The sequence below is a fragment of the Bufo gargarizans genome, chromosome 7 (genome assembly GCF_014858855.1).
Source record: "Bufo gargarizans isolate SCDJY-AF-19 chromosome 7, ASM1485885v1, whole genome shotgun sequence".
Taxonomy (NCBI): Eukaryota; Metazoa; Chordata; class Amphibia; order Anura; family Bufonidae; genus Bufo; species Bufo gargarizans.
Window position 1 is genome coordinate 30,205,846 of NC_058086.1, and position 13,529 is coordinate 30,219,374.

The following is a 13,529-nucleotide window of genomic DNA, read 5'->3' on the forward strand; positions in this document are numbered from 1 at the left end:
TAGATGGGGATAGGGAATAATGGGTAACACGCTGTATTATACCTAGCGCAGGGCAGGAGAAGGAGGTGCACAACACATGGGCTGCCGTCTCTGGTCCTGCAGAAGGCGTAACCGCAGTCACCTGTCACCGCAAAACGGTTATTATCAGGTTCACTGCTAAAGGGTTATAGTCATGGTTTGTACACTAAAAGCTGTTTACTGAGGTGGTCTGTGCACTATGTATCCCAAAAGATTATTCATGGGTAGGAAGTAGTTAATTGGCAGTCGTTAGTTGCAGTTGCCAGGTAGTGGGCTGGTCCCATGATCCCCTAGTTAGATAGTTGAGAGTCTGCTGCTGAACAGTCAAGAGACCAGACCTGTTTTGTGTGTGCTGCTGAAAAATAGGCCAAAACTGAAGCCTTATCCAGGAACACACCATTCCTGATAGTGGAAAACTGTTAGAAACCAACTTCCCTAAGGGAAGGAAGTACTAAATATTTCCAGAAGGTTGAGGATCAATTTAGGGCCGTGCTGAACTGAGACAGTAAGGTAAATGCACGTTTATGGCCATAGCTGGAGATGAGCAAAGTTATGAAAAATTTGATTCAGCTGCTTCACTGAATTTCACAAATAAATTTGATTTGTGATAAATTGCTTTGTCACGAAGCGCATTCCTTTGTTTGTAGTGGGCTCAATGATGGGGAACGGCGATTGTGGCCCCTCAGTCATTGAACCCCTCAGATGCCATGTTTATTGCTAATTACAGCATCTGCGATTAAAATTTAGGCCTTCCAGTGGCTAATTCAGTAAAAAACAATAATGCATGCCCACCTTTTCCATTTGCTCGTGTATAGGGAGTTGCGGCCACCTTGATTGAAGACACTGCGTGAAATCTCATGTGGTGACGTGATGACGTCATCATGCTGGCCAGGCGCAGTGATGTCATCAATGATGATGGCACTACGCTTCGTCTGCGTGGTGACGCACATGTCACCCGGCATGAAATTCTGCGCTGTTCCTGCAATCAAGATGGCCGCGACAACCTCTAAGAGATCAAATGGATAAGGTGAGTATGTATTTTTTTACCGCCATTTCAGGAAAAATAGATTCATTACCACGAAGTGCGAGGAAATTTGGCTTCCTGACTACTAAATTTTTTTCCTGAAATTCAGATCAAAGTCCACTTTGGATACTTCGATTCGCTCAACACTAGCCATAGACTTTACTGCACGTGGAAAGGGTGGATTGCTTCTGGTGCCTGCCACACTGAAACGGACTGGCCATCCGTTCTAGGACTGCGCTCTGCAGTTGGAAACTGCAGATAAATACTAAGAGCGATTGCACGCCTTTTGTTAATTTGGAAAGATCTCATGGTACCGTATATAGAAATCGTGTGCCTTTAAGGTGACTTCTTTTTGCTATCAGCATGTACATATCACACTTGTACTCCTCATGCCTCTTTAATGTTAGCGCAGTGTCAAGTATTTCCATTTTCAGCAAATATGCAAGAAATGAGCGAAATTGGAAAAGCAAAAAAAATGCAACCTGTTCCGCCTGCTTGTGGTTTTCTAGAAGTAACGCTCCTTGGATGTTTTCCAGAGCAATAAGTGAAGGCAGTTTTGGAAGTGAAATTGCATTTTTTTTGTGTTGAACCCAAATGTCCTATCTCTAATGTACAAGCTGCAAAATAGCCTTTGAAGAATAGTGTTTGATTCCTGTTTACCAAAAGAGAGGTGATTCATAACTTTTCACAAAACCCTCTTGCAATGTTTCATTACAAGCACTTTTCCAAATCTGAGGCTAAAATGTCCCTGTGGTTGGAAGAAAACGACTTATCCGAAATGCAATGTTAACTCCTTTCTGGCTTTGCCTGGAAACACCTCGACAGACTGTATACTGCATCTCAGGAGCCTGTAGACACCGAATTTTGGTATCTTAGGCTCGTCCCATCCATTAGGCTACACCTTAAAGGGGTCTTACAGATACCGATAAATGTCAGATAGGTGCAGGTCCCACTTCAGTCTCCAGAATGGGTCCCCGAAGTGAAGGGAGAACAGCTGTGCATGTGAAGCCACCGTCCATTCACCGCTTTGGGAGTTCAGAAAATAGCAGAACCTCGGCTCCTCTATTTCTGAGAGTCCGATAGCGGTGAACATAGAGGTGGCCACACATGCGCTCTCCATTCACCGCTATGCGACTTATAGCCATTTACGGAAATCCCATAGCAGTGGAGAGGACACCGAACATGTGCAACTTCTCTCCCTTCACTTCAGGAACCCCGTTCTAGGGGTAGGGGTGACACAGAAGAAAGCGTTCACCCAAACCCCCCCGTCCTCTATGTCACTAGAGCCAAATGCTATCGATGAAGAACAAGAAAAGGATCGGAACCTCCGCACCAGCGCTGTCAGCAGGGATGATGATACCGGGTAAGTATTAGTAAAAGATATATTTATTTTGTGTCAATGCGTTTCAAGGGCAAAAAGCCCTCTTCATCAGGACGATTGCTCAATTAACCATCCTGATGAAGAGGGCTGTTCGTCCTTTAAACGCTTTGACAAAAAAAAATGTTTTTCTAATACTTACCCGGTATCGTCATCCCTGCTGACAATGCCGGTATGGAGTTTCCGATCCTTTTCTTGTGCTTCATCGATAGCCTCATCCTGATGTTCGTGTGTTCGGCGCGGGGAGGAACCCAGGCAGCAGCGCAGGAATCTCATGTGCTGGTCAGGAAAAAAACTGCGAAGCCTGCATAGCTGTTGTGACTTCTCAGCTATTACTATTGAAATTGCACTTTTTTTGGTGCATTTTGTACCAAAAAATTGGTGTGCATGCATCACATTTGCCAACTTTTTTACTGTTACGGACAGTGAGTGTAGAACCACTGTGTCAACCAACAGATTTGACTTTCCTAAGGGTGTTATTTTGGCAGTCCCCTAGTTTTAACCCTTTAACCCCTACACAGGGATCTGGACTTTACTGCAGTGGAACCGCCAGGCTGCTACCTTTTTGAAAAGACCTGGTGAAGTTGGCAGTAACCCATGGGGGTCCGAGATACAGGTGCGGAGCCCTGAGGGGTAAGGCAGAATTCTACTTAGGGACAGACTGAGGTCAGGGCAGGCAGATTATCTGTAAATTCCGAGAAACAAGTATGAGGTCAGGGCAGGTGGCAAAGGGTCAAAAAGGTAATCAGGCATGGGTCAGATCAGGCAGCGGAGGGTCAGAAATGGAAAGCAGACAGAGGAACTTACATTGGCAGACAAATGGAATAGCAGAACTTAGCAGGAACTGGAAGACTAGAAAACCTATTGCTCAGGCACCCTCTCATAGGGGAAGGTGCCTTTTGTATCCCATGTTAGTAAGGCATTGCCTGGTGAAGATTTTGATGTGCATGCTCTGGCCCTTTAAGGGCTAGGGAGTGTATGTGCATGCACCCTATGGGTCATCAGAAGAGGGCTAACATACGAGTGCAGGTTGAGGCTTGCAGTGCACTAAGATCCATGGGATTATGGTGGATGGACCCACTGCAGGAAGGCAGGCGGGTCCGGACTGCCAATTCAACAGTAACAGAAGCCAGGTGAGTGGCGCAGCGCCGTGTAGTGGTGGCGGCAGGTGCAAGGTGCCACTGTGACAATTAGACACTTTTCTAAGGTTTACGCCTCGTCCGACAAGGGGACATAACTTCTCAGGAAAGAGGCATTGCCAAAACACCAACATTTCGGTGCATTTTTGGAGTAAAACTATGGCAACTTACAGGCGTTGTAAACTTATACTAGGCAGTTTTATGACAATATTTTTGTTAAGGATAAAATTCTAGTGGAAGGCTGGCTCAGGATTGACAATACTCCAAGTTTAAAAAGGTCCATGCACCAGAATAGTAAATTAGTCTAATATTAAGACCAGGACTTGTATTCTCAGCCAGTGTAAAGTACGAGACTTTTAGGAAGTCTGCCCCAGTCTTTGTATGATGTGATGGACATACATGTGCATGGAGCAGACGTGCCTTGGACTCCACCCATCAAGAAGGCCATATCTCAGGCTACGTCTACTCTAAAATTTATGATTCCGGTATTCTGTACTGGCGATGGAACAGAATACCAGAATTGTCGGATTCAGCACATTCCAGACATCGCCGGCGTGGACCGGATTCCTATCACAGTAATGGGATTCACTGGGTTTCCAGCATGAATGCAGAACAGACTACTGGAGTGATGCATCCTGATCACATGGCCACTTCCATCCAGACGGTCATGTGGAAGGTGCAGTCACGTGACTGAACGTCACATGATCCATCCTGATCACATGGCTGCTTTCATCCACAGCCTCACACTATGCTGCTCCAAGCACATGATAATAGTAACGGGATCAGACAAGATGCAAATGTGTTATGTCTTATTCAGCTATAATGGCCGTGATAAGAATAAGTATTAATTCAAAATTACCCCTTAACCTACTCAGTTACAAATAAAAAATATATAAAAATGCCTTTCACGTGACAGTCTGGATGGAAGTGGCCGTGTGATCAGGATGCATCATGTGACATTTTGTCATGTGACTGCACCTCCCACATGATCATCACAGGTCCTTCTGACATACGCGTTTATACTATAGAGACGCTGTGTCTCGTGGTGTTTCGACGCTGACAGGTATGTTTTTTCCTCTTCCCCCCACACATCAGTTATGTTTTTAATCACAAACCAGGGGTTATTAACATTTGTTTGTAATTAATGAATTATGGATCACTTATGAATTTTGTGATTTTGTACATTCAATTATTTGCACATCTTGGATATTTCATATATGAATGTATACACAATATATGTATTATATGTCTTTTTAATTAGAATCACGCACTTTTTATATTTTTGTACTTGCTTGTTTTAATTATCCAATAATCACACGTGTGGTATAAATATACTGTATGTAATATGCACCATGAATTTGTCACTGCTTGAAAAAGGTTTCAGAGGGAGAACCGAAACGTTGCATCTGGTGAAATAAACACGTATCTATTTTTGGGAAGTGCCGTGGAATTTCCTTATCTGTCTATCTGTCTTCTGTCTGTCTCTATCTCCCATCTACTATGTATCCCCTATTATCTATCTATCTAATATCTATCATCTTCAATTATCTTCTATCTTTTAAAAGTCGAAAACCACTTATTACAACCGTTACTTTGCTGTAGTAATCATTTAACTTTCCTGAACTCCTGAATTGCGAATCTCCTAACCAGTGATGAGCAGCAGGGGCAATATTCGAATTCGCGATATTTTGCGATTATTCGTCATTATTCTAGAATTCGTGAACTGCGACTTTGATGCATTTGTCATTCAGGACACGGTTGCCACCTAGAAATAAGTAGAACTAAGAGCAGAGAAGGACTTGCAGACACTCACATGTAGATTTTAGGTAAAGTGTTCTAAATACTGTCAATTCTATTTTTGCTGTTAAGTGACGAGACAATAACTCCTAACATTTACAAAATAAGATTAATATACGGGTTTACTTGTGGCAGCCTGATCCCGGTAAGAGGAGAGGGTGCAGGCGATTTGTTTAATAATGGATTCAAAGAAATTAATAATTTATGGCGTATTTTAATAAAAGGGGACATATTAATATTAATGCTCCAATCTGCAGCTCTGAATTGATGAGGTCTGTCTCTTTCTTCTAGTGAACCTGGTGTCTGAAGCTGAGCAGAGGGTCGTGTTTATCACGGCTCGAGTACACCCGGGGGAAACGCCATCTTCCTTTGTATGTCAGGGTGAGTGACTGTCAGCTTCATACTCCCTTCAGGTAAAAAAGACAGGAGGCTTCCAGGCCAAGAGACCTAAGACTTTTCATTGCAGATGTGAACAACTTCAGGATAAAAGAGAAGTCACTGACAAGGTCTGGTCTGTTCCACCATAGCCACACCCAAGACAGGAAACATTAAAAACTTAAGTTAAAATGTATCTCTTCTTTTACCATTTTACTGGTTTTACATGGAAATTTCTGTGCTAATTAAATTCTACATCTATCTTCATAGCCGTCCGAGATCCAGATCCTCTGGCTAGACAAGCTATAAAGCTACAATTATTGCTACCTACAGCCGCCACTAGAGGGAGCTTTGAAGCTTACAGTATTTTTTCTTATTATTTAGGTCAATATTATACAGTAAGCAGCGAAGCTCCCTCTAGTGGTGACTACAAGGAACTATAATTGTATCTTTTATTTCTACATCTACAGTATGTAGGAGACTTGGAGCTCTATATCAGAAAAATGAAGCTCCAACCGCTGTAGCGATATATTAAGAAATGAATCGGCACAGAAATTTGAACCTATTTAGATGAAAAAGTCATAATGTTATTCAAGGCTGGATATTTACTTTAAAGGGGTTTTCCAAGATATTTTTTACTGATGTCCTATCCTATGGATTGGTCATCAGTATCTTATCTGTGGGTGGTCGACACCCGGGACCCCGCCGATCAGCTGTTTGAGAATGCACTAGCCGCAACCTTCTCTGAGCTTTCCCTAGTCCAGTCACGTCACATTTATTGGTCACCTGGCCTAGGAGCAGCTCAGTCCTATTGAAGTGAATAGGGCTGAGCTGCAATACCAATCACAGCCACGATACAATGTATGGCGCTGTGACTGGTCAGCAGAGAGAAGGCCACAGCGCTTCTCAAACAGCTGGTCGGCGGGGGTCCCGGGGGGTCCCAGTGGATAGGTCATAAGTATAAAGGTCTCGGAAAACCCTTTTAATTCTAACCCTCAATACCATTTGCTGTTAGATAAGTATCTTGCTATTATGGTGGCACAGTGTCATTGTTACCTCTTGGGGTATTTAATTGGGATGACGTAGGAGCATTATAGAAGTTACTGCTGCGTAGTTTTAGAACCATAAATGTGTGATGCACAAAAAGCCCCGGACTGCTAGATACTGTAGGTGCGTGTTACTATTCCTTATTCAGATGGGCGCGCCCGAGGTAACACCCGGACACATAACGTGTTCTATGTTAAGCTCTTTCAATTGCATTTATGTTTCTGATTGGTCTAATTACAACTTTGATTAAATGCATCTTCCTTTTCGATTTAGAAAGATAACTCAAGGGAAGTCATTAGATGTCTTTAGCGGGGATCTCTAATTTGCTGTTTTTTACCTAGGTCTCACAAAAACAGATGCATCATACCAGCCAATAGTAGACGTATTGTAACCAATTGTATATGAGTGAATCGGACCTTACTCTATATGGCTTTATTATACACCTATTACCGTATATGAGTGTATTCCATATCTATTCTATGGAAGTCATTTGCACCTATTCTGTGAGAGTGCATTAGATTTTTTATGAGTGTATTTTACACCTATTTTCTATGAGTGTATTTTTAGACCTTATTTTATTTGTGTATTTTACGCTTATTCTACAGTATATGAGTGCATTTTCAAACGATTCTAAATGAGTGTATTAACACCTATTCAATATGACTGTATTTTACATCTGTTCTATATATTTTACACCTATTTTATATAAGTGCAATTTACACCTATTTTATATGAGTGTATTTACACCTATTCTGTACAGTATATTTTAGATCTATTCTATATATTTTACACCCCTTTCTATATAAAGGTATTTTACACCAATTCAATATAGGTGTATTTTATACATATTTTATATCAGTGTATTTTACACCTCTTCTATATTAATTTATATAACACCTCTATTTCAGTTTCTGCATGTACCGGTATATATAAAGTCATGCTTGCTATAATATAGCAGTACTTGCATTTAGTTATAGTTGTGTTTTTGTATCCTTTGAACACACAAAAAAGACACAAAGGAGAACAGATCGCCCCATGTATTAGCGGCTCCACTCAAGAGGTGTGTACTTTACATCTCTGTCCTTGGTGCTGATCTGCAATAACCAGGGATTGGTATGTGGCCAGATTTTCCCTATATGTTCCATTTGTACTATTCTTGACTTGGATTTCACATGAGCACCACACATATACACATTTAAGGAACAGTCCCTCTTAATCTAGGGTATCTCTGGCTGTACTGTACCTGCGTAGTCATTTCACCTGGCCCTGTCAATCAAGAAGGAGAGCAAGGAGGAGGAAGGAGAGCAAGGTGCACAGAGTGGCTCGGGCCCGCCCTCGGTGCACTTAAATTCTAATTTGCGTATGAATAAAAAGTAATTTTTTTTCTCCTGAAGGAAGCAACAACAAAGAAAGTGAAAAGTATCATTACCTTCATGTGAGATAGCCCTACAAGGCATTGTACCGGATTAAAGGGTGAATTCCCTGGTGCCAGACCCCCTCTGACATAGATGTGTTGTAGGAGTTGTAATATATAAAGCACATTCCATTATCTAAAGGATATTGACAAACCTGAGCGTCGCACATCTTAACACAAAATTCAACAAAAAAGTGTTATCTTTTTGATATGATGCTGAAGATTCCCTGGGTGATATCAATCAATAGGCAAGAAAACTAGTAGACTGTTAGGGCCCATTCAGGGACCAACATAAGGGTCCTTTAAACTTTCAATGATAGCAAAGGGGAAGCTTTGTGCCATTTAATGTCTGTTCTCTGAAAGGCTTGTGGTCTGAAATGGATATAATATGCAATCTGTAGCCTCCCAGATGGGCTTCAGTCCTAGTTTCTTGTGACCAGCAGTATCAATGATTTGTGTCCTTACAAGATTTCACACAAGGGGAAAACATAAATAAAGCTGAAGATCAGAAGTATAAAGTGCCTGGTGTAACGATCCCTAGGTATCGGTGCAGGATCCCCTCACTCAAGCTGCATATCAGTAATCATTTCAGTTTCCAATGTCTACTTTTTAAATCAAAATATTTAAATTTTTTTCACCCCTTACGGAATGTTACCATTAATGAGAACAATGTAACACATTGCCACTAACATAGATCCTGTAAATGCAATACTTACTTAAAGGGGTATTCCCATCACATACAATGGAGGCATATCTCTAGGATATGCCCCCAATATCTGATAGGTGCGGGTCCCACCTCTGGGACCCGCACTTACAACGAGAACAGAGCGGGGAGAGCTGTGGCTGGAGGATCCTGGATTTCCCGGGGTCTGTCCACCACCAAGTGCTGCTCCCATAGAAGTGAATGGGAGCGCACCGCGCACGCACGGCCCCTGCTCCCATTCATTTCAATGGGGCAGGCGGAAATAGCCGAGCCAGCGCTCTGCTATTTTCGGCGGCCCCATAGAAATGAATGGAGGGCGGATGCGCATGCGCAGTGGGCCCTCCGTTCATTTCCCCGCTCCGTTCTCATTGTAGCATCCTAGCGATATGCCCCCATTGTCTGAAGTGGTTAAAGGGATTCTCCAGGATTAGATAAACAGGCACAAACAGTGCCCTCTTGTCCATGGGCCATGGCTGGTATTGCAGCTCAGTCTCATTCCCCTTGAGTCTACAGAACGAGACAAAGCCAATTGACAGGAGTGTCACTGTTTCTGGGACGAAAAAGACAACCCTTTTTTTGTTTCCCAGCAATGTATAAGTTAAAGCTAACATCTGTGAAATCTATCAGTTTATATTTTATCTTCATTGTGTATTATGCCTCCTGAGTCATGTATTACTCCTGGGTCTATACTGTATGGTACTGGTGTGAAGTATTTTCTGTAGCGTCCCGCCTGTGCAACTGGGTCAAGTGATGCATTTAGGACATGTTACCACTGCTGCCAGTCATTGGCTGCAGCAACCATGTGACCCGTGTCAAGCTAAATGTTGACATGCAGAGAGTGGCAGCTGTGATGGAGGACCAAAGGAGCTGGGGCCCAGCAGTGGGAAGCAGGTATGTTTGCTTTCCCCCGCAGGTCCAGCAGCATGGGGGGTGGTCTTGCTGAAAGGCCTGTCAAGGTGAAACCCTTTAAGTAATTTCCTACCATGTCAAAAACAATAAGTCATATACTGTAATGTCATACAGCCCCTAAAGTAATTTCCTGCCATGTCATAGACCCCATGATGTCATCTTCTGACACATCCATTATCCCGACTGATTTAATCTCCTGACATGTCTTAGACTTCCCTAAAGTCATTTCCTGCTATAAACGTCAAAGATCCCATTGAAGTCCTCTCATGACAAATCACAGGTGCCTGTTGATGTATTCTCCTGTGCAGTACCCCAGACCTGGGGGTATCTGCAATTATATGTCTTTGCAGTTTCATATTATGTTAATGCCCTGTACACCAGCAGAGGAGGTATGGTTGGCAGGAACATGGTTAACCACCCTGTTCCTCCCCTCTTGGTAGGAGTGGGCTGGTCCTGCTTCCAGACAGGAGGGTCCAGACAGGGTGGAGGAAGGAAGCAAATGCCAGAGCTCCTACTCCAAGGGACCGTAACCAGTTCTCCTGTGAGACCACTACTCCAGAGAGATTCCTATAACCAAGAATACTTCCATCCCTTAATATACAGCAGTGACTAGCAAGCCGCAGCTTTACAGAACCTGCTGCAGGTGAGGGAATACTGTGCGGTCATCTATCACCTAAATTACATTTATGCCAGACTAACTCTAAGCCTGTATCAGACAGTAGACACCTATATTTGCAAGTGCCTTCAAGTGCAATTTTATTGCCACCTATCGAAGCCAACATACCTCTTCATCTGGTGACAGAATCTGCACTTTGTACCTACATACTACTGCTGGATGTGCCATGTTATATTTTGCACTAAGTAAAAAGGAGACTGCTATACTTTTATTTCTGGCCTGGTTCTTCAAACCTCCTTTCCACTGCACTGAAGTACACCATGACACAACTTATCATCAGGGTCACAATCTCTCCCATTGTCTGCACTGATTCTGCGGGCTCTCGCTGCACCTCCAATTGATGTCATCTCCTGAGACATCATAATTCCTGCAAATGTCATCTCTTTACACATCATAGATCCTGCTGATGTTATCTCTTGACACATCATAAATCCCCCGATATCATCTTCTAAAACATCATAGATCTCCCTGATGTCATCTCCTGACACATCATAGATCCCCTGATGTCATCTTCTGACACATCATAGATCCCACTGATGTCATCTTCTGACACATCATAGATCCCACGAATGTCATCTTCTGACACATCATAGATCCCCCTGATATCATCTTCTAAAACATCATAGATCTCCCTGATGTCATCTCCTGACACATCATAGATCCCACTAATGTCATCTTCTGACACATCATAGATCCCCCTGATGTCATCTTCTAAAACATCATAGATCTCCCTGATGTCATCTCCTGACACATCATAGATCCCCCTGATGTCATCTTCTGACACATTATAGATCCCCCTGATGTCATCTTCTAAAACATCATAGATCTCCCTGATGTCATCTTCTGACACATCATAGATCCCCCTGATGTCATCTCCTGACACATCAAAGATCCCACTGATGTCATCTTCTAGCACATCATACAGTAGATCCTAGAGATGTCATCTTCCAAGACATCAGAGATCCCATTGATGTCACCCCGTGACACATTAAATCCTACTGATGTCATCTCCTAACACATCATAGATTCCACTGTCATCTCTGACAGATTATAGATCCTACTGATGTCCTCATCAAAGATCCTACATCAAAGATATTAATGTCATATTCTGTATTTCTGACATAACCCCTGGTATGTCATTTCCTGATAAGTGAGAGAGGGTGGTTGAGCGGCACTCCTGGTTGTGGAAGGCGGTGCTCAGTGGTAAAGGTGCATATAATTAATATCGAAAGACCACGGCACTCTATAGCTGTATTTTGATTGCTTCTTTTATAAAAGAAGCAATCAAAATACAGCTATAGAGTGCCGTGGTCTTTCGATATTAATTATTTCCTGATAAGTCACAGATCCTTGCAGTTACTGTATGTCATCTCCTGATATCAAGGTATGACGTCTATATGAACTGTCACAAGATCAGTTAATCCATTTTCCTCTTTAAGCTCCTTAATGTTTTCAGACATGGAAACTTGAAGAGCATTCTTAAAATCTGTAAGGCTACACAATGAATGGCATTAACATGAGACCTGAATTTTACTGATCTCTTGTAGAGTCTGGAAAAAGTTTCGAGTAAGCACTGCCTGCAGTGACAACAAACCTTGGGATTTTCAGATAACTTTACTGTTAATTAGTTTCCTGCCCTATATAACAATGTAGCTAGACTATTATCCTGAGTATCTTGATTGGTAAATGCAGTTCTCCAAAAAACCAAAGGTTAAGGGCATTGGTTCCACTCAGCAACTTTCCTGCTTGATGATCGGAAAGTAATTAATTTTGAATGTTTGTAAATTCTGGATTAAACATTTATGGGCATTTATATGCTAATTAAGTATTACTAACTGTAAACATGCAGAAATATTCATTTGTACATAACTTAGCATCAGATTTTTTTTTCCCAGAGATATCAGAGGCTTAATGCAGACTAGTCTCAAGTGGCCCTGAAACTAATTATTTTTTGTTTTCTTCATATCATTTTTTTATCCTTCACCAAGACAGGAATGGTTTTAATTTTGCAAGTGAATTGAATGTGACAATGGATTCTTCGTTATGATATGACTTTTAACTATTTGTTTGCCAGGTTTTTTCCTTCACTACGTGGCACTTATTTAATTGAAAGTATAAGTTTTCTACATTTTAACACTATGTTATTTTCAGGTCCAAAGTCCCCTGTTGATTTTTGTCTTATGACATCTTTATAGTGGTCAGATCTCCAATTTTTTTCAAACATGGACAAAAGTTCTCTGGACAAAAGTTGCACATTTATGTGCAAACAGTGTTTTGCAGAAAAAAGTTACCTTTTTATGATTGTCCACTGCTTTCAAGTGGACGGAGCTTCGCAATAGAGGGCAGAGAGAAGGGGGTGCTCCCCTCAGCCTGACACATTCACTATATTTACACCAGAAAATTGGTCTAAATTATAACTAGCTCCTAGCTGGCATGAATTTCACTATGTGGTTCACAGACAGCAGAAGATGCAACAAATATAGAAGCGTGCATGTCTTAATACATTTTTCACATCTTACACCAACAACACCTGGGATCAGTGGCGTATCTATCACAAGGCAAACAAGGCATTTGCCTAGGGCGGCACTTGCCAATGGAGCGGCAAAATGCCTTGTTTGCCCTTTGTCCCATCAGTCTTATATGCCGCCGGTATATTCAGAAGATCCGATGGTATATTCTAACCCTCAGGCGTTCCCATGGTGACAGGGACGCTTGCCTGGGGGTTAGAATATACAGGGCCCCGCCGCTCACAGGAGAATATTTATAAACTAATCAGTAACTTTAACTTTATTCATTGGTGATCTCTTAACTGGATATCTTACTATGTCTTAGCTCCGGTAACAGCAGGCAGTGCGGGCGGGCGGCGCTCACTCACTGACATCACACGCCTGTGCCGCCTAGTGGGAGGAGCAGGCGCGTGACGTCAGTGAGTGAGCGCCGCCCGCCCGCACTGCCTGCTGTTACCGGAGCTAAGACATAGTAAGATATCCAGTTAAGAGATCACCAATGAATAAAGTTAAAGTTACTGATTAGTTTATAAATATTCTCC

General features: G+C 42.3%; 1 protein-coding gene across 1 annotated transcript in view; it reads left to right on the forward strand.

Annotated features, from left to right (window-relative positions):
* The window catches only part of AGBL4 (AGBL carboxypeptidase 4), a 1,564,331-nt gene that overhangs the window by 1,330,777 nt on the left and 220,025 nt on the right, over positions 1-13,529 (forward strand). Inside the window, exon 7 of the mRNA XM_044302361.1 lies at positions 5,648-5,737. Within this exon, the coding sequence (XP_044158296.1) occupies positions 5,648-5,737 (90 nt within the window). The remainder of the gene's footprint in view (positions 1-5,647; positions 5,738-13,529) is intronic.